General features: G+C 41.3%; 2 protein-coding genes across 2 annotated transcripts; both read left to right on the forward strand.

Moving 5' to 3' along the window:
• Positions 1–529: 529 nt before the first annotated feature.
• LOC139628687 (forkhead box protein F2-like) lies at positions 530–5558 on the forward strand. Its single transcript, XM_071490650.1, has 2 exons — positions 530–2372; positions 3638–5558. The coding sequence occupies exons 1-2, from the start codon at positions 1403–1405 to the stop codon at positions 3811–3813; spliced, it is 1146 nt and encodes a 381-aa protein (XP_071346751.1). The 5' UTR covers positions 530–1402; the 3' UTR covers positions 3814–5558.
• Positions 5559–10259: 4701 nt separating this feature from the next.
• foxc1a (forkhead box C1a) lies at positions 10260–12536 on the forward strand. The gene has a single exon (XM_071492351.1). It carries the CDS (start codon positions 10546–10548, stop codon positions 11962–11964), a length of 1419 nt encoding a protein of 472 aa, XP_071348452.1. The 5' UTR covers positions 10260–10545; the 3' UTR covers positions 11965–12536.
• Positions 12537–20652: the final 8116 nt, after the last annotated feature.

Below are 20652 nucleotides of genomic sequence, written 5' to 3' on the forward strand. Positions count from 1 at the left end.
CTCCAAATGCTACTGGGGGGGTTATTATAATAATAACAACAACAACAACAACAACAACAACAACAACACATATGTCTTATCATATAATACTTATTATAATGATAGCCCCTTATTATATGATTATTGATGTGTGATTTTTTCCTCTATCCTTCATGCTGCAAAAAGAAATTGCCTTATAAGTATTTACTTTTCAGTGTTCAAGAGGCTCGCTGCTTGCCGGATAGGGGCATTCAATATTTATGTTTTCTGTCTGGCGCTGCAAATAGCTGTCGCCTCAGTCACCGCACATGCGCAGGAAGGAATTTATACAAATGGTGCATCCTGAGCAAAACGGAGCTGGAATCCACAATAGGAAGAAACGTCTTCCAAGTAGGCCCATTCTTCTGAGGCTAGAAAGTAAATTTCCTTTAAAGCAGCTGCGCATCCTGAGCGCAGCAGGGTTTGTGAGTTTGATGTTGCTGATATTCCGCCTGGATTGTGTTTTAACTTTGCTGGGGTCATGGGAGATTATTTCACGTCCTAAATCTGGTGATTTGCTCAAACTTGACGCCAGGGCACAAAGAAGCCATTTACAGTTATAAACATTATCTGAATCCTTCCTTGGGATTTAATTTTTTTTTTTTTTTTTAGATTTTACAATCAATTCATTTCTCCAGGGATGTAATCCAGGCCCCAAGAGGTAAACTGACACTTATGCGCTGTGTGTGGTATGTTGGCACGCTCTGATGGAAAAAGCATGCTTCCCCTCATGTCAGAGCCCTAACCCTGAACAGATCCCAAACAAATCAGGACTCCTTCTCCTTTACACCTTCACAACATTAAAATCACATGCAGGCATTGTCAGTTTTTTGCAGATACGGAGACACGGGGAGTAATTTATCCAAACCGTGTCTCTTTATCCGTCAGGACTTGTCAAGTTATCGTGCCAAATATTGCTCTGATAAATGTGGCCAGAGGTGTTTTGGAAAGAGAAGTGGTAGGAGGAGATTTGTCTTACTCCACTGTGCCGTGTCCGGCTTCTAGTCTGGATCCTGTCCAGATGGGGAGGGAGTAGTTCCTGGAGATTTCTTGGAGGGATTTGTGGGATAGAGGGGCAGAGAGAGATTTAAGAATTGATAGGTGGTCGAGTTGTGTTTGGCCGGGTGGATATGCGCAAGCAAAGTCGAGGAGCTTTATTCCCCCCCTCATTTGGGATTATTGCCAGCAATGGACAGAGAGAGGCAGGAGGCACAGCGGCTGGCGTTTCTTGATTTTCACGGTTCTAAACGCGCAGAGCATCGCACTGACCTCCTCAATTGTTACATCAGGGAACCTTTAATAGCGTTCGAAATATAGCGAAACTGAGTCGCCCAAGTGTTACAGAGACCCCACAGCGGTCGGACCCAAAAAAAGAGGCGCAACCATGACGACCGAGAGCTCCCAGCAACATTTGGATCCATCTAATCCTCCCCGTTCCAGCTCAGCGGCCGGCGCTCTGAATACAGCTCTGCTGAGCGCACAGCCGGTGATGGAGAGCGCACACACCGCATCAGCCAAAGGGAAGAAGGGAAACTCGGGTTTGAGGCGTCCAGAAAAGCCCCCCTACTCATATATTGCCCTCATTGTGATGGCAATCCAAAGCTCGCCGACCAAGAGGCTTACTTTAAGCGAGATCTATCAGTTCTTGCAGGCCCGGTTCCCTTTCTTCAGGGGATCGTACCAAGGATGGAAGAACTCCGTCAGACACAACCTGTCTCTGAACGAGTGTTTTATAAAGCTGCCTAAAGGTCTCGGCAGACCTGGCAAGGGGCACTACTGGACCATCGACCCGGGCAGTGAGTTTATGTTCGAGGAGGGCTCCTTTCGTCGCAGACCCCGGGGGTTCCGCAGGAAATGCCAAGCTTTGAAACCCATGTACAGGATGATGAACGGAATCGGATTTGGTGCGTCTATGCTGCCTCAGAACTTTGATTTCCAATCACCCTCAGGCTCATTAGCATGCCATAACAGCTATAACTTAGACTTGATGGGTAATCCGGTGCCAAGCGGCTTCGACGGGCTCGGCGGGGGGCACCACGTCCCACAAATGTCATCCAGCTCCGGGTCATCGTACATGGCTGCCTGTCAGGGGGGCTCTAACGCGGACTTCTGCCCGGACAGCAGCAGCAGCCCCCTGCAGTCCTCTCCGGCGATGGTCGGCGCTCTGGACTGTCAGTCGCCCTATGCAAATGCAGCCTCACACTGGAGCTCACCTGGTGTACCTTCATACATGAAGCAGCAGTCGCTGGCATCAAGCAGTCCCACTTCTTCTGCTCTGCACACGGGGGTGTCGTCCTACTCTCTGGACCAGGGCTACCTGCACCATAATGCCCGAGATTCCTCTGACATCTCAGGTAAAGCCTCACGGTGCACTCACCTGCATCAGCCTGGCTCTGTATTTTAATTTTCTGAGAACGATTCGCACCTCGATGAGTCGTTAGGCTCACAGTTCAGAGTTAACGCCGACTCCACTGATGGGTTATCAGCCAGAAAGTCACCACTCGAATAGAATGAAACGAATTTGTACATTTGTAGAAATTAGATCTTCACAATGCACGTTTCATCCAGGCTGCATTCATGTGTAAATTAAATACACGTAGAAACCAGTTTTTGAACAAGTACAGGTGTGAAATATAATACGAAAAACTAATTAAAACTTAACTGACCTGATTGTATCGTCGCGAGAGTAAAAATCTAAAAAAAAAAAAAAAAAAATTTTCAGTTTCAGTTTATCATCATTCATCAATAAATTGTGTTTGAAAATGAGCGCAATCTTATACACCTCATAGCGTTTAATCTTTAAGTTTATTTAAAAAGCGGCCTCTAAAAGCTTAATGTATTGAAAATATGCACAATAGCGTGACGTGGCTTTAAACACGCTGTCACAAACATATTCTTATTGATGGAAAAAAAAACGTGTATTGGTTTCAGTGCAACTTTCTCTTAGGCCTTTACCATGAGCCACAGCAGCTCAATAATCAGGCTCTTTCCACTGGACTATTGTATTATTTATACTGTTTCATTATCTTTTATTGATTGTTCATGTTTTTTTTTTTTTTGATAGGCTACAAATGATGGAACTAGTTGGTACCACTCTCTGATAAAACACCTTTATGAAGGCTTTACAAGCTAACTGGTGGCTTTATTAATGGTTTATTATTACTTAATAGGTCCGTCGTAAACTATGAATAAGAGAAACTTTTTAGTTGTGTTTAACTTCCTCCACCAAGATACACATTGGTTTTATGGTTAATTAGAAAATCAGAAAGCCACGATCTGCTAATGGGTCATAGCTGCATAATTACCAAATGACAAAGGCAATGATGTTTGGCAACGTGGCAAAAGTTGTTAAAAGGTTTATAAATGATCTATGAAGCCTTAGTAAATGTTTTTAATCATTACTAAAGCCACTGGATAAAACACTTAATAAACGGTAGCCTTCCTTATTAAAAGTGACATCCCAACATTTTACGTGAATCACACATAACTGAAATTGCATATTATGTCTTGTTATAATAATAAATAATAAAAAATAATAGACATTAACCGTAGAGAATGCAGATACAGTTGCGACTAAAGAAATGATGGATTAACCTCATGTGGCCTGTTTTGTTTCCAGTGGGACTGTCCCGATATTCCAGCCACTCAGCTCCTGTGTGTGACAGGAAGGACTTCGTCCTCAACCTCAATGGGATCTCTTCCCTTCATCCCAGCAGCGGAGGATCTTATTATCATCAGCTTCATCATCACCATCACCAGAGTGTCTATCAGGATGTAAAGCCATGTGTCATGTGACAGAAGAAGATGCAAATAGCCTTCAGAGACTAAACTGGACAGTATAGGCTACTGTTCGTCTAAATTTAACCCTCAGGTGGAGTTTTCTTTGTAACGAAACTTGTGGTGACGAAAAGGAGCCTTTATTTTCTGCAGACTCAGTGTGGAAGCAGAGACAGTTTTCGTCAGTGAACTTTGACCTTTTAAACCGTTTATAATATGGGGACATGTGGCACTTCACTTTACGCACATGGATAAGCAATATCTACATTTTTACTGCAGTAATACATAGAACACGTACCAGATTTAATCTTTATTCATGCACTTAGTTTTGTTGTCCCGTTTTTACTGAAATTGTTACTGATTCCCTGCAACAAGTCATTAAAAAGATTTATTTTTATTTTGGAAGCGTTCAATGTCTGTTGGAAAATGTTTCTGATGAAAAAGTTTTTTTATACACTAAGGTTTTTTTTAAATCAGCAACGTAGTTCTTTTCTTCGCTTATATCTATTTTTATCTGCCACAAGAGTTTATTATTATTATTATTATTATTATTATTATTATTATTATTATTATTATTATTATTATTATTATTATGTCCGAACAAATTGGCACAGAACCTGATTACTGTCTTCAGTTATTTCTATATATTCTTGACCTTTAAAAGTGTTGGGTTTCATCGTCACTTTCTTGATTTACGACATCTTAGCAGTATTTTTAAAATAATTAAATAAATAAACATTTAAGGTACAAAAATCAATATCGATACATTAATAGCACCATGAATTCCATATCTTTTGCTTTCTTCCTTCTCATTTTCATACTGGACAGCCGGCGGACTGTAGGCTGCTTATCAGCCTAAGATGAACAAGAATATGTTATAGTTTTGGTTTTTTTTTTTAAATGATTTTTCATTTAAAAAATTTTTTTTTTTTTTTAGACATAACCCACACATTTCATGTTGTGGAAGTTTAAAATGATTGAAAAGAAAGGAATCATTCTCTTGTCTGTTCCTACGCTGAGGATCATTCCAGAGTCATTTGTGTCCTATTTGTCCCATAATTGTGATGTAATTATTGTTATCAAACTAATAATCCGAGAGAAACAAGGAAGAGGAAATAAATAAATAAATTAGAATTATAATCATTTACCATTTTGAACAGGAAGTTATGAGATTTAAAACGTCCATCCTTCGTCAGTCCTGTTGGTTTTTTACGTGACTCTACCGCCACCTTGTGATGACTGAACGTTGAATTCCCTGCTCTCTCTCTCTCTCTCTGTTAGGGAGAATAGCAAGAACCACTCGGTCATTACGCCACATTCAAACACTGAATATAGCAGATAACAGCAGTTCTTTCGTTAGTGATCCACAAATGCGTCTTAGTGGCTCTCTGTACCTCTGATAAAGGTCCCAGACTGGGAGGTTTTCTGAGAAAACTGACGACCAAAACTAATGTGGAAGTTAATACGGTTCGAGTCTGACTTGATAGAAAAACTCTTCACTCATTGGATACAAACTTTTTTTTTCAGGCTGAACAGTCTATAGAAAAATAACCAGAAATTTTGAGTATAGGCATACAGGCTTATAAACTCTGTAAAATTGATATGAAGGTTCGAGTGATATTGTTTATTCAAAAGGTTTCAGATTTGTGATCGTTTTATTGTGTGAATGTGTATAGGCCGACATCTTGAGGAGCAGTAAACAGGCAGTCCCACATTGACAACACATTGATATAGCTGATATAATAAAGCTAGTTTTAAGTTCATGGCAATGATATTCATTCCAGTGCAACAAGTCCCATCTCATAACGTTAATTTGACGTCCGAATATGATCATTTTATACAAGTCCATTAGTGAGTCCAGTTCTGACAGGTTAAGTGTGGAAATGTTTAGAAATATTATAGGGCTGTATGTTGACAATTTCAGTGGTGACAGAAATATTGATTACAATGATCAGTGCAATTTTCAGAGCAGGTTTTTAAGAGGAAAGCCCCTGTGGCTGTTTTATGAGCTTGTTGATATCTCTACTTTTGACGGTGCTAAAGAGAATTATGAATACATTTTAGCCTATCTGTGGACTAATAAAACGACACAGCGGCAGTATTTAACACACTTGACCACTGTGACTTTGATGGTTATCTGGCAGTCATATGGCAAACATTGATTTCAACATTTCTAGGCGACTAGATAGTTCACTTGATTCTTTTCTTTTTCTTTTAAGAGCCTTCACAACAACAGCAGCATCTATTCATTGAGTTATCCAAAAATGAAGCCGGATGACTGGACCTTGAAAAATCTGAAATGTGTGAACATGAATATTTAATTCAAATTTACAAATACTAAGTCATAAATTAATGTTACATCTTAGTTCGTGATACCTCAGTGTCCTTGTAAGCACTTGTGTCTACATGTACTCATTTGGCAGATGCTCCTATCCACAGTGACTTAAAATGAGGGACAACATTAAAGCTTCAGTATGAAGACCTTGATGAAGCCACCAAGTACTTAATCTATCCAATAAGGAAAGTGTGGGGAGATCACCCAAAGTGCATAGAAAGAGCTAGTTTGGCATGTTATGGTGTTAGAGGCGTTAGGACAGGAGGTGCTCTCGCAAGAGATGAGTCTTCAAGAGATTCTTGAGGATAGAGAAACAGCTCGGCATTTTGTAGCTTGTTCCACCATCAGGGAACCACAAAAGAGAACAGTCTGGAGTAAGATTGCTTTGTGTGTAGGGATTGCAATGCCAGATGACATTCCTTGGAGGAGCACAGCGGCCAAGAAGGAGCAAACGCCTGTATGATTCAGTGCAAGTGCATGAGTGCAGACCCAGAAGTCACTCTGTAAGCCAGCATTAGTGACTTCAATTTGATTCGAGCAGCCACGGTAGCCAGCGGACGTCAGTGAGCAGCAGAGTGACGTGTGATCAAAGACCAGATGTGCCACTACATTCTGGTCCCTCCGTAACGCTGTGATTAATGTTTACAATACACACAGTGGGGTCCGAAAGTCTGACTCCACTGTGATTGGGTTTCAGCATGTCATCATCATTGTTTCTGTCTGGCTGCCCTACAAAGCCGGGAGTTGTAATTTACTCAAGGGGCTTGCAACACATTGCATATTGATCTCAAATCAGCAATTTCATTCAACATGTCACTGAAAAGGATGATACAGGGGACCCCGAGAGGGATGGATCCAACCTGGAGGCCACTGACTTGTCAGACTGCGTCTGTCAGAGCTGTTGGTAAGGTTTTTCCTCCTGGCCCCGAATTTCCTGTGGACGTGTACAGTCAAACAGAAGCTCTGTTCTATAGAAGTGATTTAATGAGGTGCAGTAAATGAATTAAATAAGTCAGAAAATGTGTTGATACAGGAAAAACCGAAATAGAAAAATGGCCTGAGGCCCATGAACAAACATGGATCCAGCTCTTAAAAAAAAAGAGCATCTGCGAACGTTTTGATGGTTAATTCGAGGTCATATCAATGCCTACATATTGTGTTTGAAATGAACAATCAGAATCTGACACTAAATAGAATACCACTGAAAGGTTACAGTGCTACCTTTTCATCTCAAAGCATCATCTTTGCTTTCTTGTTTGAGTATGGAAATAAGCCCTGAGCACAGGATTTGGTCAAGTTCAGTTGGTTTACTGAAAAGTGCTGTTATGCATTGTAAGCCTTTATGTTGCACCTTTCCATGGAGGCCAGGATTGGTACGCTGTTAATACAGAGGACTGGTGTTGACAGCAAAGGTGTTATGTCTTCTGAGTCTTTGTAATGGCCAATAAAATACTGTATATTACACATTAGATAGCCAATAACTATGTTCATGCTTCGCCACAGAGGGAATGTTCACAATGAAGCCACTTGTGAACCAAAAGCATGAACCATATTTCTTAATGTTCAGTACCAGTCATACATACAAGCAACTGTGCAATGACATTGTAGCGTTGTGATTAGTGCATCTCAGTATTATAGTCCTGCTTTTCTCTCATCTGGTGGTGCCTTCTTGTCTTTCATGATAACTAAAGATCTCTTATGCCCATGCAGCCAACCCCTGTAGTACTGAGGTAGACCATGAGGTGGCAGCAGTGTCTCATAAATGTTCTGCAACCTCTTTGCTCGGCGGGGGACTCCTATCAACCAGCCATCACCACAAACACACACCAGTGAAATGAATCCTAACTGTATTAATCTTGTCAGCCATCTGTTTTTATTTTTGTTTTTTCAGTTAGGTTTGAACATTCTTCTATAAAATGGTTGGTGGCGGTTAAAGTTTGGACTTCCCTAAGGTTTTGGATACTCTCCAGTAAACTCCAGTTAAAGTCACACAAATCAGTAATGGTTGTTAGGACTGCAAAGAACTTTACCCTCTCTGAACGCCAGAGGGAGCCAAATTCCTAGTTATGATGAACCTCTCTCTCTCTCTCTCTCTCTCTCTCTCTCTCTCTCTCTCTCTCTTTCTGTCTCTCTCTTAAAATAACAGCCTTATTGTGAGCTGGATTAGGTTTTTAAGTCAACATCAGTATTTGGAGATAATAATGCAAATAGAATGTATTACCTGATTACGTTTTTTATACTTTAGACTTTATCAATATGCGCATAGCTATGTTAATAAGGGATATCCATACTCCCATTGTTAGATCCATTTTTATTTTTTGAAACACTGGCTAATAATAAAACGGTAAAATGCAGTATGGAACCACAAAAGCACAAATAGCACAAATAAATAAACAGAAATAGAAATAAAAACAGGCCTAACATTAAATAAATTAAATTGTATACCAAACATATTTTTAAACAGGTGCCTACCTCATGACAACAGAATAACATTTATTGTAATGACAATGATGTCCCCCTTCTGTTACAATTACAGTGGCTGGAAAAAATAGGCTAGACAACGACCATCAAACGGGCTGTTTCACCTGTTGCTTTGCTATTATTTTGACACTTACTGGTGTTTTTCACTGCGCTTCAGCCGTGGATGCTTTAAATAATAATAAAGAGTTGAGGAGGGCTGGGTGGGCAGGCCACGGTATTAAGTAGAGGGCCCGTCGTGAATTGTGTAAACAGCCCAGGGCGGTGGAAAAAGTTCATACCCGGGTCCATGTAAGGAGAAACCGGCGCAGCACTAGGCCACTGCACGGACATTTAATTAAGACGACCTGCAGAGGATTACAGAGATACTGGGCCTGTAACTTTGCCTCACAATGACCATTAACAATTTCATGCGCAGTCGCCTTTGACAGCAGGGCGATACAGAGGCCTTCAGAGGTCGGATTATTGAATATTTTTCTATCTCTGATCAAAAATGGCTATCCTTTTGATTCACTCTCCAAAACGCAACCTTGGAATTAATGAAAAATCCCCAGACTGCCATGAAACACCTAATTAACTCTCTAGTGATTAAAAAAACAAAAAACAAACAAACAAAAAAACTACTACTACTAATAATAATAGAGGTGTTACACGAGTGAGAATAAAGCAAATAAGGTGGTTGTCAATAATTGTGTATTGATGCTGAAAAAAAATTATATACATAATCAGTTTTGTTTATTCACCTATTGCGACAATAAACTCTGGAAAGGCCTCCAACCTCTCAACAGATCAGATACTGGATGAAAAGACCCACACAGCTATAAGGTGTCATGGTCCCATTTGGTTCCCTGTTTCAAACCCTTTTCTTGAATAAACTCTCACCCTGGTCACTCTGAGCCCAAACTGTCGTTAATTCCCGTTGTGATGAGAGATCTCACTTCACCGCCCACTGAGCCTCTGGTCCTGCTTTGATCTCTCGGTGATCTGCTGCTGGTGTCGAAGCTCATAACTAATAAAATGCTCTTTAAAAGACATTAAAACTCCATGTAAACGATGCCATTTGGTTTAGTGGCCTTGATATCTTTTCAAATAAAAAAAAAACAAAAACAAAAACAAACAAAAAAACCAAATAAACAAGCGGAATGAAAGTGCAAACACAAAGTCATTCATTAACTTCTCATTAAGAGCGCGTGGCAAATAAATCCACAGCTTGCTTTGGCATAAAACGTGTGATTTTTAAGAAATGATCAGAACCATTTAATGCTGTAACATCCGGACTCATTTATAGATATTACATTTTGAAACTTGAGAGATAACTCCTCCTGTTTTTGTTTTTTGTTTTTGTTTTGTTTTGTTTGTTTTCTGAAGACAACCCCAGGCCTGACGGTGGATGCCTGTTTGCGACGCAGTGTGCGCTCCGTGATCTGATCGTGTGTACATGTGAGTTTGCTCTGTCACATCTGAAGTCTCGGCTGGAGTGGGGCTGGGAGTCACCGACACCTTCTCTCGTTTTGCTAAAAGCCTCCGAGTGTGGCCGAGGAGCCCTGCGCGCTCTCTCTCTCTCTCTCTCCCCGGCTTCCCATTGGACGACCCGAGCACTTTTTTGGGGAGGAGCTCCGCTGGCAGCAAAAAGGAGGAAAGAATTTAACTGCGCAAAAGTCCTGTGTGGTGACGGATGTCCAAAGTTCAGAACTTTTTCGATGTGCGTTTCATAGAAGGCACGGAGATGGGGACGGCTTAAACGCTGCCGAGGTCCAGCACGCTGCACTGTTGTTTAGGCTTTTCCTCTCTTTCTCTTTTGAGGTGAGCAGTGAGGAGCTGTGATTTGAGCGCCTCTGCCTTCAGAGGAGGGAGAAGTGGAGCTCTCCGTATTTTGGAGCTATATATATATATATATATATATATTTTTTTTTTTTGCGCCGGATCAAAGTGAAGACATGCAGGCTCGCTACTCCGTCTCCAGTCCCAACTCACTGGGCGTCGTGCCGTACATCAGCAGCGACCCGAGCTACTACCGGGCCGCTGCCGGTGGGGGATACACGGGGATGCCAGCACCTATGAACATGTACTCTCATGCGGCTCATGACCAATACCCTGCCAGCATGGCCCGGGCATATGGACCGTACACCCCTCAACCTCAGCCCAAGGATATGGTCAAACCCCCCTATAGCTACATTGCGCTCATCACCATGGCTATCCAAAACTCTCCTGACAAGAAGGTGACCCTGAACGGGATTTACCAGTTTATCATGGAAAGGTTTCCATTTTACCGAGACAACAAGCAGGGCTGGCAGAATAGCATCAGACACAATCTGTCTCTGAATGAGTGTTTTGTCAAGGTGCCCCGTGATGATAAGAAACCCGGGAAAGGCAGCTACTGGACGCTGGACCCGGACTCTTACAACATGTTTGAAAACGGGAGCTTCTTGAGGAGGAGGCGGCGGTTCAAAAAGAAGGACGCGCTGAAAGAGAAAGAAGAGCGGCTGCAGAAGGAGCTGCCGCCGAGGCAGCAAGGCCGGGAGCAGGAGCAGCCGGTGCAGGGCTCCCAGCCTGTGAGGATCCAGGATATTAAGACTGAGAACGGCACAGTCACGCCGCCGCAGGCCGACTCGCCGTCTTTGAGCACAGTGCCCAAAATCGAGAGCCCGGACAGCAGCAGCATGTCCAGCGGGAGCCCTCACAGCATCCCCTCCAATAGGTCCATCGGCATGGACAGCTCCGAGCACCACCAGCACCACGGCCAGGCCTCCACGCAGGGCTTCAGCGTAGACAACATCATGACCTCCCTCCGGGGGTCCCCACAAGGGGCCACAGAGCTCACCTCCAGCCTCACGGCCTCCACCAGGACAGGTATAACACCGTCTTTGTCCTTAAACTATTCTCCAAGTCAGACATCTGTCTATAGTTCACCCTGTAACCAGAACTCCATCTCCACTACCTCCAATGCAACCTATCATTGTAACATGCAAGCCATGAGTTTGTACGCCGGGGACAGATCTAGCCACTTGGCACCGAGCACCACCGTGGACGAAACGTTGCCAGATTACTCAGTCACAACCACCTCATCCTCTCTGACCCACGGTAATCTAAACTCTGGGCAGGAGGGCCACCATCCCCACCAAGGGAGGCTGACCTCATGGTACCTCAACCAGGCCGGAGACCTGGGTCATCTGGGCGCAGCTTACCCAGCACAGCAGCAGAACTTCCATTCAGTCCGAGAGATGTTTGAATCCCAAAGAATTGGCTTGAATAACTCACCGGTGAATGGGAATAACAGCTGTCAGATGTCATTCCCACCGAGCCAATCCATCTATCGCACTTCGGGAACTTTCGTATATGACTGCAGCAAGTTCTGACCAAAAAAAAAAAAAAACCCCAAAAAAACCAAAAAACAAAAAAGCAAAAAAAAAAAAAAAAGAAAAAAGGGGGGGATAAAGAAGAAAGAAAGCTGGACATTTTCCTCACGATGTTTGAACTCTTTCAGTAAAATTCTGTTTTTTCTTCCCCCCCCCCCCTCACCTCCCCACACCACAAGGACTAATATGAAAACAAAACCAGAAAAGACTTGAGCTTGTTTTTTTTTTTTTTTTTTTTCTAAAGAACAGTGTTACTGCAAATAACACGTAAGTCTCTCTTTGCTTTTGTGGCTTCATGTGATAGCCTATGTTAAAAATATGTCAGTTTCCATGGACGTGTAAATTGCATATAGTAATTTATTTCTAAACTGTAGCCGGATATTATGGACCAAACACCAAAAAGTGTTTCTAAATTGAACTGCCTTAATTGTCCAAAACAAATGTTCCATTATAAAAGTTTAAAAAAAAAAAAGGAACATGTATATCGCCGTACTATTTCAAAGATTCTTCATTTGTTGAAAAGTATTTTGAAGGATTTGTTTGTTTGTTTAATAAATTGTCATTTTATGTGACTTAGAGTTACGCCTCGTTTCTTACAGACTTGAATACAGGCTAGTGATATTTTACACTCAGTCTGATCCGTATTAGTTTTGTGTGGAGGGTGAATAGACCTCGTTATTAATTTAATCTGACCCTGTGAGGTTTAATTTCTTTACGTGAGTTCATCAAAAGATATTGAAAACAATTTAAGGATGTTTGGGCTTATACTGCCTAAAAGATTAAGCTCTTACTGTCACTAAAAGTATATATTTATTTAATAATGATAATACCCTGGAAATACACGTATAAACTGTTTCCCATCCTTTGGAAAATGCTTTAGGGAGTAGGCTATACAATCCTCCGGCTTGCACACGTCCAAAGAGAAAATTCATGTAAAAGATGTGTTTATTTCTAACTCTCTCATTCGTGCTTCATATTCAATTCGTGCTTTCGTTGTCACATTAGAAACGTCCATGAGAGATGATTGGAGATACTGTTGACCCCGAGGCCTAGAGCCTGCACACAGCGCCACTTTGTTTTGGATTGCGCTGTGTGTTTACTGGCGCATACCACTGCTTACTTAATATCATACCACACATGCCAAAGATAGTCCCGTTGTCACCTCAGTTTTGATGCCTCAATTCTCACCAGTCTGACGCGACGCTGACGCGACGCGGAGACAACCGAGACCGTCAGGTTTTGGTGCGCGTTGCTCATCCCACTGTTTCAGAGTCTGGATGTTTGAATGCAAAGGATGAAGGAATGGCCTATTAAAATGGCTTTATGCATTTGAAATGTCAAATTGAGGGTTTATTGTAATCCTGGTTGGCACTCGTTTTTCAATGAGTTATAAAGGCTTTCACAGCTGGTTCCCCTCAACGTGACAGGGAATCAGTCTCTTTTCATCACATTAAATGACAACTTATAAATGACCCCAAAATACGCATTTATTTAGGTTTTATGTGGTTTATCAGTAGAAATTTCAATACAAAATGTGAATACAATATATGTCAAGGCAGCTTTATTCTATTTTATTCCATTTTATTTTTATTTTATTTTATTTCATTATTTGGGCAGTTTCAGATATTAAGGCTACTAATAACTGACAGATATCTATTTTAAATGTCATTAATATATAAATTATTAAAAAAAAATATATCAGATTAGTTTTTGCTTGGATTGACCGCACATGGCTACAGTTTACAAAAACATCGCCAATAATAATAATAATAATAATAATAATAATGATAATAATAATAATAATAATAATAATAATACTTTAGCCGTTGCAGTACTGGTACCTATAAGGAAAAAAATATATATATTATAAAATATTAAAATATTATAACAAGGTAATAAGAACAAAATTTGTTAATAAATAGGATAAAATGAATAATACGTTAATAGGCTAAATACAACAACAACAACAACAATAATAATAATACACATAGATACTTTGCACATTTGAATTCGAGCTGCTTGATTTCGTATCGAAAGTCTTTTACTCACCAACATTATGAGGCCAGTTTTGATACTTTTTGCATGTTTCCTCAGAGAAACAGAGAGGGGGGGGGGGTGGCAACATGTCCCGCAGACGCTCGGTCAGAACCCTGTCATGATTAAAAAGCCTGTCACATCACAACTTGTCTAATGTGATTCTGAAACCTCGTTTCTTAAATGGAGGGTGGCTTTGGTGCATGGGCTTATTATTCATATCATTCGGTTGCTTCAGGCCTTTGGATCAAAAAGACAAGAGCGACGGCAACAGCGAGAGGACACATCGGAACAAAACATCTTGAGGGTAGCTGCAGGACTTTAATGACGTGTACGCCCCTCACTGGCATGGTCGATATTTGTCCTGGGGGGGGGGGGGAAACAAAACAAAACTAAAATATATGAATTGTTCAGTGCAGCCACGATGAAATCCTGCTTGTGTCTCCCTCAGCTCTCCGATTGCAACAACTACAATCAGGCTCATAAAAGTCATTAGATACTTTCCCAAGTATAGGCCCAATAAACAAACGTCGTGTTAGTCAAAAGATTGATGGCGCCCTCACAGAATAGACCAGGTCAGGAAGAAATAAAATTCAATCAGAGAGCTGGAATCGTTTTTCATGGGACGGAAAAGGCAGAAAGGGAGACGGGGGTCAATGAGGAGGATGTCGGTCGCCAGAGCACCATCAACATTATAATAGGACATAGCAGAGAAAGAGAGAGAGAGAGAGAGAGAGAGAGAGGGTGAGAAGGAGCACCAGAGCAATGTTTAACTTAGTGTGTTTTATTTGAATCCCTGTAAATAACTGTAAATAAAACAATTAAAAAAAAAAAAAAAAAAGACAAACAAGCTTCACATAAAGAAGCTACAAATTCCACTAGGCAGAAACCGGTTGAAAAGAAGATTATAGCTGATACTTCTGGCTCTGGAAATGAACTGATACTGCAATTAGCAACGAGCCTATAGTTTCCTATGGAGCCCGGGGCCCTCCATGCGTCCCACAGGGGTCCCACTGCAAAACAGGTACAAATTGAATTTAACTTTCATTTCCCTTCTCGGAGAGAGGAGTCGAAAGAATAAGAGTTTCTATTTTTGCTTTAGCAGTTAGGATATGCCCCCACCTAAAGTACAGACGAGTATGGCAGTCATTTCAACAACAACAACAACAACAATATCAAATGTAATCAGATGTTGCATATGGCTTAATCTCCCGAACAGGGGCCCATGTCTGTTTGGGGCTCCTGTTTAAGACTTTGCTCTGCTTTTTCCTCAAACGTTCCGCTACATTCCTGAAAACGCACAACTTCCCTCACTGCTTTGGGTCGAATAGCAAAGACAAAAGCGTCTGTGGTGGTCACGACTTGAATATTCAACAAATCAAAACCACGTCTCCAACTTGGACTTGTTACTTCGTGGGTTTTAAAGCGTACCATAAAATAAATTTGAATTAAATTTGTCTTCTTTTTCTCCTGGCACATGATTTCAGATGATGCGAATATTATTATTGGGGGGGGGGGGGGTAATGATCTAAACCAGCTAATCGTGTGTGCCAGTGGGCTGTGTGTACCTATGGATACAATATCGACGAGGCTGGATACAAAACAATCTCTCGGAATACACTTTTATTTAAATGTGGCGGACGAATTTGTTGTGGTTAACAGTCACATTAGCCGATGCACAGCCAAGCACCGGAGGCAAAACTCAAAAGTGTCACCATGTTGTTATCATTGCCTTGATAAGCGTGACTTTCCGCAGGGCAAATTGGCCGTTAACGGGAATTAAATTGAAATAATCGACATTTATTTGTAGCTGAAGTTTTTGCAGCAGAGATGCTGCATTTATTTGACGGAGGCTTAATGTGCTCATGTATTTTTTTATCTCGATGCAGACAGGACCAGACGGGATAGACATTTTTCCACGATTTTATTTCACCATCTCTCTGGTGCCTTTACGGTCGCGGGGATAGTTAAAGAGCAGTGAGTCTTCAGTCTATAATGCTTGCAGTTTTTGGTAATCTAGGAACCGATGATTATTCCAGCCTTACTGGTCGCTAGCTGTGCGTAAAATGCAATGCAACCGGGCCAAAGCTTTTCCCAGAAGAGGCAACCTACAGACAGAGCAGTAACGCGCTGTTTGTCACTCATCCTCTGTGCAGTTCAGTTTAAACCGGGGGGGGGGGGGGGGGGGGGCAGAGAAAGAGGGAGTAGATGCACTGAGGTCTCACTGAGCCCCTGCAGACTGTGTGCACCTGTATGGCTGAATGACCGAGCTTTCAGCTCAGTATGGAAACTGCTGTGTGTTTTTTAGCTCTGCGTTACAGTGCAGGCTACAAGACCCGAGCTCCAAGCGCCATCTGCTTCTAATTAAGAGTCCATAGACGCAAATGCTGTCTGCTCTGCGGCCAAACGAGTGAAAGGTTGGAGGTGCACCACTTGTCTCTCGGAGGGAAAAATAACCGCTGCGTGCAGCCTCTTATCCTGCACGTCTCATTTTAAAGACAAATGATAATTGTCAAAGAAATGATTCACTCGGCTTTGTCAAAACAGGCAGAGCGATGAGGTGTAAACAAGGCTTCTGGATCAAATGATGATCCTTGAAATCGGTGCAGCATCTCCGAGTCAGAAGAAGTGAACTCATGCAGACCTCGTAAGCACGGGGATGGTGGGATAATGGGGCACTGTGTGTGAATTCAGACCTGGGGGGGAAACGGCCGACCTGCGAATAACCCGACAGCCTTGGCGAGATACCTCAAGAACGAACAGAGTTGCCTTCAAGTTACACAAAACCTGCTTTTCTGCAGCTCGGGCCTGCGGTTTTCTAATTATAGCACCTTTTTTACGCACCGAACACTTGAATGTCCCAATTATACTGGCATGACATACAGTAATTTATTGTCAAGTAGTTTCATTTTATGAATATATTTTTTGAAGGTCTCATATACATCGACTTTACAACCTTCCTTTTAATCTGAATGGTCAGGGATGAAGCGTCACTCTGTCGAAGATGTGGGTAATGAGTGCGTTCTTATATTTATATATTTGCATGTTTAATTTGTCTTCTTTTATAGGCTACACTGAATTTTTCAAATATATAGAGTCATAACAAACATGCATGGAAGGGAATGTATGGTGTTTATTTTCTAAAGCACTGAATAAACAAGAGTTAGACATGTAAAAGAATGAACGATTTGCCAGCTCTTTAGTGGATTTCATGCCTTGATCATTACTATTAATTAATACTATTTTTTTTATGTTTGCATAGCACGCAGTCTCTTAAGCTCATGAAATGTGATACAATAATAATAATAAAAAAAACTAATTAGATTACAACAGAATAAATTGTTCAATAAAACAATGAAGTGCAGTGATTATCAATTGCAAAATGCTGGCACTGCTTATTGCAACTTACATTTTAAATACATGTGGCTGAACACAACATACCTACATATATACATTCAAATAAAGAACAAATTAATTTGTATGGTGGGCTGCTGATAGCAAACTCCCAACCTCAACCAACTTGAACTCTGTAACTCGTGACATGAGAGGGCCACTCCAGAGCCGTCCAGCTACTGCTATTTGAGCCACAGTAGCAGTTGTCTGTGTCTTTCGTGGGTCTCATATCATTTTATGAGTGCAAGGCTGCCACTGGGCTATGAAAACATCAACAGCAGACTTAGAATGCAAGACGGACATAAAAGCTGTCTCTTCTTTTAATGTGAAGACAAGTTTGACAACAGATTTAAAATGACAGTCAGGCCCCATCATCTTCTGGTTCAGAAATATAAATAAATGTGTATAAAATATTAGCTTCAATATTACTACAACCTGAATATTATAGGGTTATGAAATGCAAAGGCATTACATCCTTTCCTTTTATTCTGAAATGTTGTTCCTGAAGAAAAAAATAAAAGCAACAAATAAATAGAGACATTAATTCATTGGTGATGCATATAATCAACATTCTGTGCTACTTTTTGAGAATTTTCAAGACCTCCTTTCTCATTAAATTCACCTTAAACTTAATGCTACTATTTCTCAACCCTCGGGACTTGAGACAAAATCAGAAAACACTTGTTCAGGGCAATAAATTCATTAAAAACATACATTTAATCAGCAATCAAAAGGGACAGAATTTTACGATGACTGCAAATTCATTTTCAAAGAATCTATGCATATGTGCATGCACGTTGACATCATCAGTTTTCACCGGGCTCTCCTCTGATCCTCACATCTTTTAAGCTCAGGGAGGCGGGTTGGCAAAAGAATAAGGAGACAGTACTGGAAATGGCCCATCTCAGCTTTGGGTCCTATAGTCCCTCCGAGGAGGAGAAAAGAGAGTGTCACACCAGCCAGAGGAACAGACAGTGATGAATTGGGCTGAAAACTAAATGTCATCTTTATACAAGAAAAAGTGGCTTCACACAGGAGTTGGATCACTGAGGAAAACAAACTTGAAATTTGATTTTAATAGGGCCTGTGTGTGTGTGTGTGTGTGTGGAGATAAAGCCAGCTAAATTCTTAAAGAAGCCCATTAATTCCTGGCAGAGTCAGTGTAGTGCTCCACTAGTAGAGGGAATATGAAATCATGTGTATTAGTTTTTTGTTTTTTTTTTAATGTGTGTGACCATGAAAACTGTCTGCAGCAGACTTCCTTCTGAATTATTTCCCACTTATTGCTTTGTCAGATCTTCCCTCTCCTGCCTTCACTTTTATTTTGAAGTCCAAATGGCAGCAGCGATTGTGTAATCAAAAAGGCACTGTTCAGCACAGCTCTGTGCTCTCGGGGACGCCGAGACCTAATCCAATGCACTGCAGTTGACTTATTAAAAACAGATTCGTCTGCTGTTTTTTTACACCCATCAGAGATGAATATATCTGATCACATATTAGCTCTGTCAATCATGCGAGGAGGTCGGCAGTTTATGAAGTTATCTGATGGGGAAGTGATGAAAATTCAAAGCTACTACAGAAAATCAGAATGTCAACAATAACACATCCAATTAGAGAAGATGTTGTGTCTTTCTTTCCTGCTCTTTCTCCCCAGTCTTTCCTGCCTTTATAATGCTGACAGATGTGGTAAGTGATGTTTAGGTGAGTCACTGGATTCATTTCAGTTGCTGGATTACGTGCCTGCAAATTCTACTGACTCTACATTTCTATTAGTTACGTGATGACACTTGTTACTATGATAAAACATTATTTCAAGCTTGAAACATGAGCAAACATTAAACATCAATTTCCTTGCAGGTCAATTACAGCGTGACTGATTGACTTTGCCATGGTTGCAGTTTTATTCACAACACTGTGCTCCTGAGAGGCTGACAATGACAGTGTGTGTGTGTGTGTGTAAGAGAGAGTGGGAGAGAGAGCACCCAAAGGTATAGCTGTGTTCAAGTGACAGTCTTGCAATCATACATGCTGCTCCATGTTTCACCTAGATTGTGATCAGTCCCTGCAACCAAAGTAGCAGGAAGTGGGGATTTACCTGCCACCCCTCCCTGTCACAACTACCACACACACACACACACACACACACACACACACACACACACACACACACACACACACACACACACACACACACAAGTAACATGCTGTTATGGAGGGTGTGAGGTGAAACACAGGCAAGGAAAGGGAAAACAAACTTTTTTCAAAGAATAACACTGACCTAAGCCACAGCTATTGCAAATTTTCACAGTTTCTGAGGAGATGCACAAGTTAATTAAAAAAAACAATAAAAAGAACTTGTGTGTGTGCAGATGAGGCAAAACATAATCACCACATGGATCCTATTGGCAGCTTTAACCGTGAATAAACATGTTTCCTGTGACTTGAAACAGCATCAACATACAGTATAAGCTTGTGGAAGCAATGAAGTACACAACGTGGAACAAAAGCAAAACCTAAAAAAAAAACAAAAAAAAACATGGCAACAAAAGAAACATTGAATCATTGTAAGACATTCTTGCCAAACACATAACATACCAACATACAAACAAATACAACAATCCTACATATGAAAAACAGCATGATCCACAATGTATCTCAAATGTCAACTGTCTGCACCAGTGTCAATGAACAAACTGCCCTCTGACCTCTGAGAGGAAAACCCTTCCTCCCGACAGTCTTTTTCAGCCGCCCATTGTTTACTCTTCTGTCAGTTAACTAAGTTGCTTTAAGTTGTCCTTTCTCCGTTTTCATGCTTGGCCGCGTTGTAAAGAGCTTTTAAAAATCAAACTCAGAGGTGAAGAAAGTCAAGGAGCGGGAAAAGAATGAAAGATTACAAACAACCGGAGTTAGCAGGATTTGATCTTGAAGACACCAAAAGACAGAATCAGTGAAAGAAAAGGTCAGAGAGGAGGAGCTGACGGTTCTCAGTGTGTTAGTTAGTCGTTTCAAAGGTGAACCTGCGGCAGTTATGGCATCCAACAAACCCCCAGAAAAGTCAGAACTTTACACTTATGGCGTCACACAGTTTGGACAAATTCACATATTATCTGTGGTTCTCTGTGTGTGTTTCTGTCGGGTGTGCAGGTGTGAGGTCTTCTTTGTCTGGTGAGAGGCATCCAGATGGTGTTTGTGTGTGATGGCGAGCAGCAGCGATACAGCGGTGGTTCCTTTCACAGATCAGCACTCATATCTCTGTTCCAT

The sequence above is a fragment of the Trachinotus anak genome, unplaced genomic scaffold (assembly GCF_046630095.1).
Source record: "Trachinotus anak isolate AG129_WGS33_773 ecotype Australia unplaced genomic scaffold, CSIRO_AGI_Tana_v1 ptg000012l, whole genome shotgun sequence".
Lineage (NCBI taxonomy): Eukaryota > Metazoa > Chordata > Actinopteri > Carangiformes > Carangidae > Trachinotus > Trachinotus anak.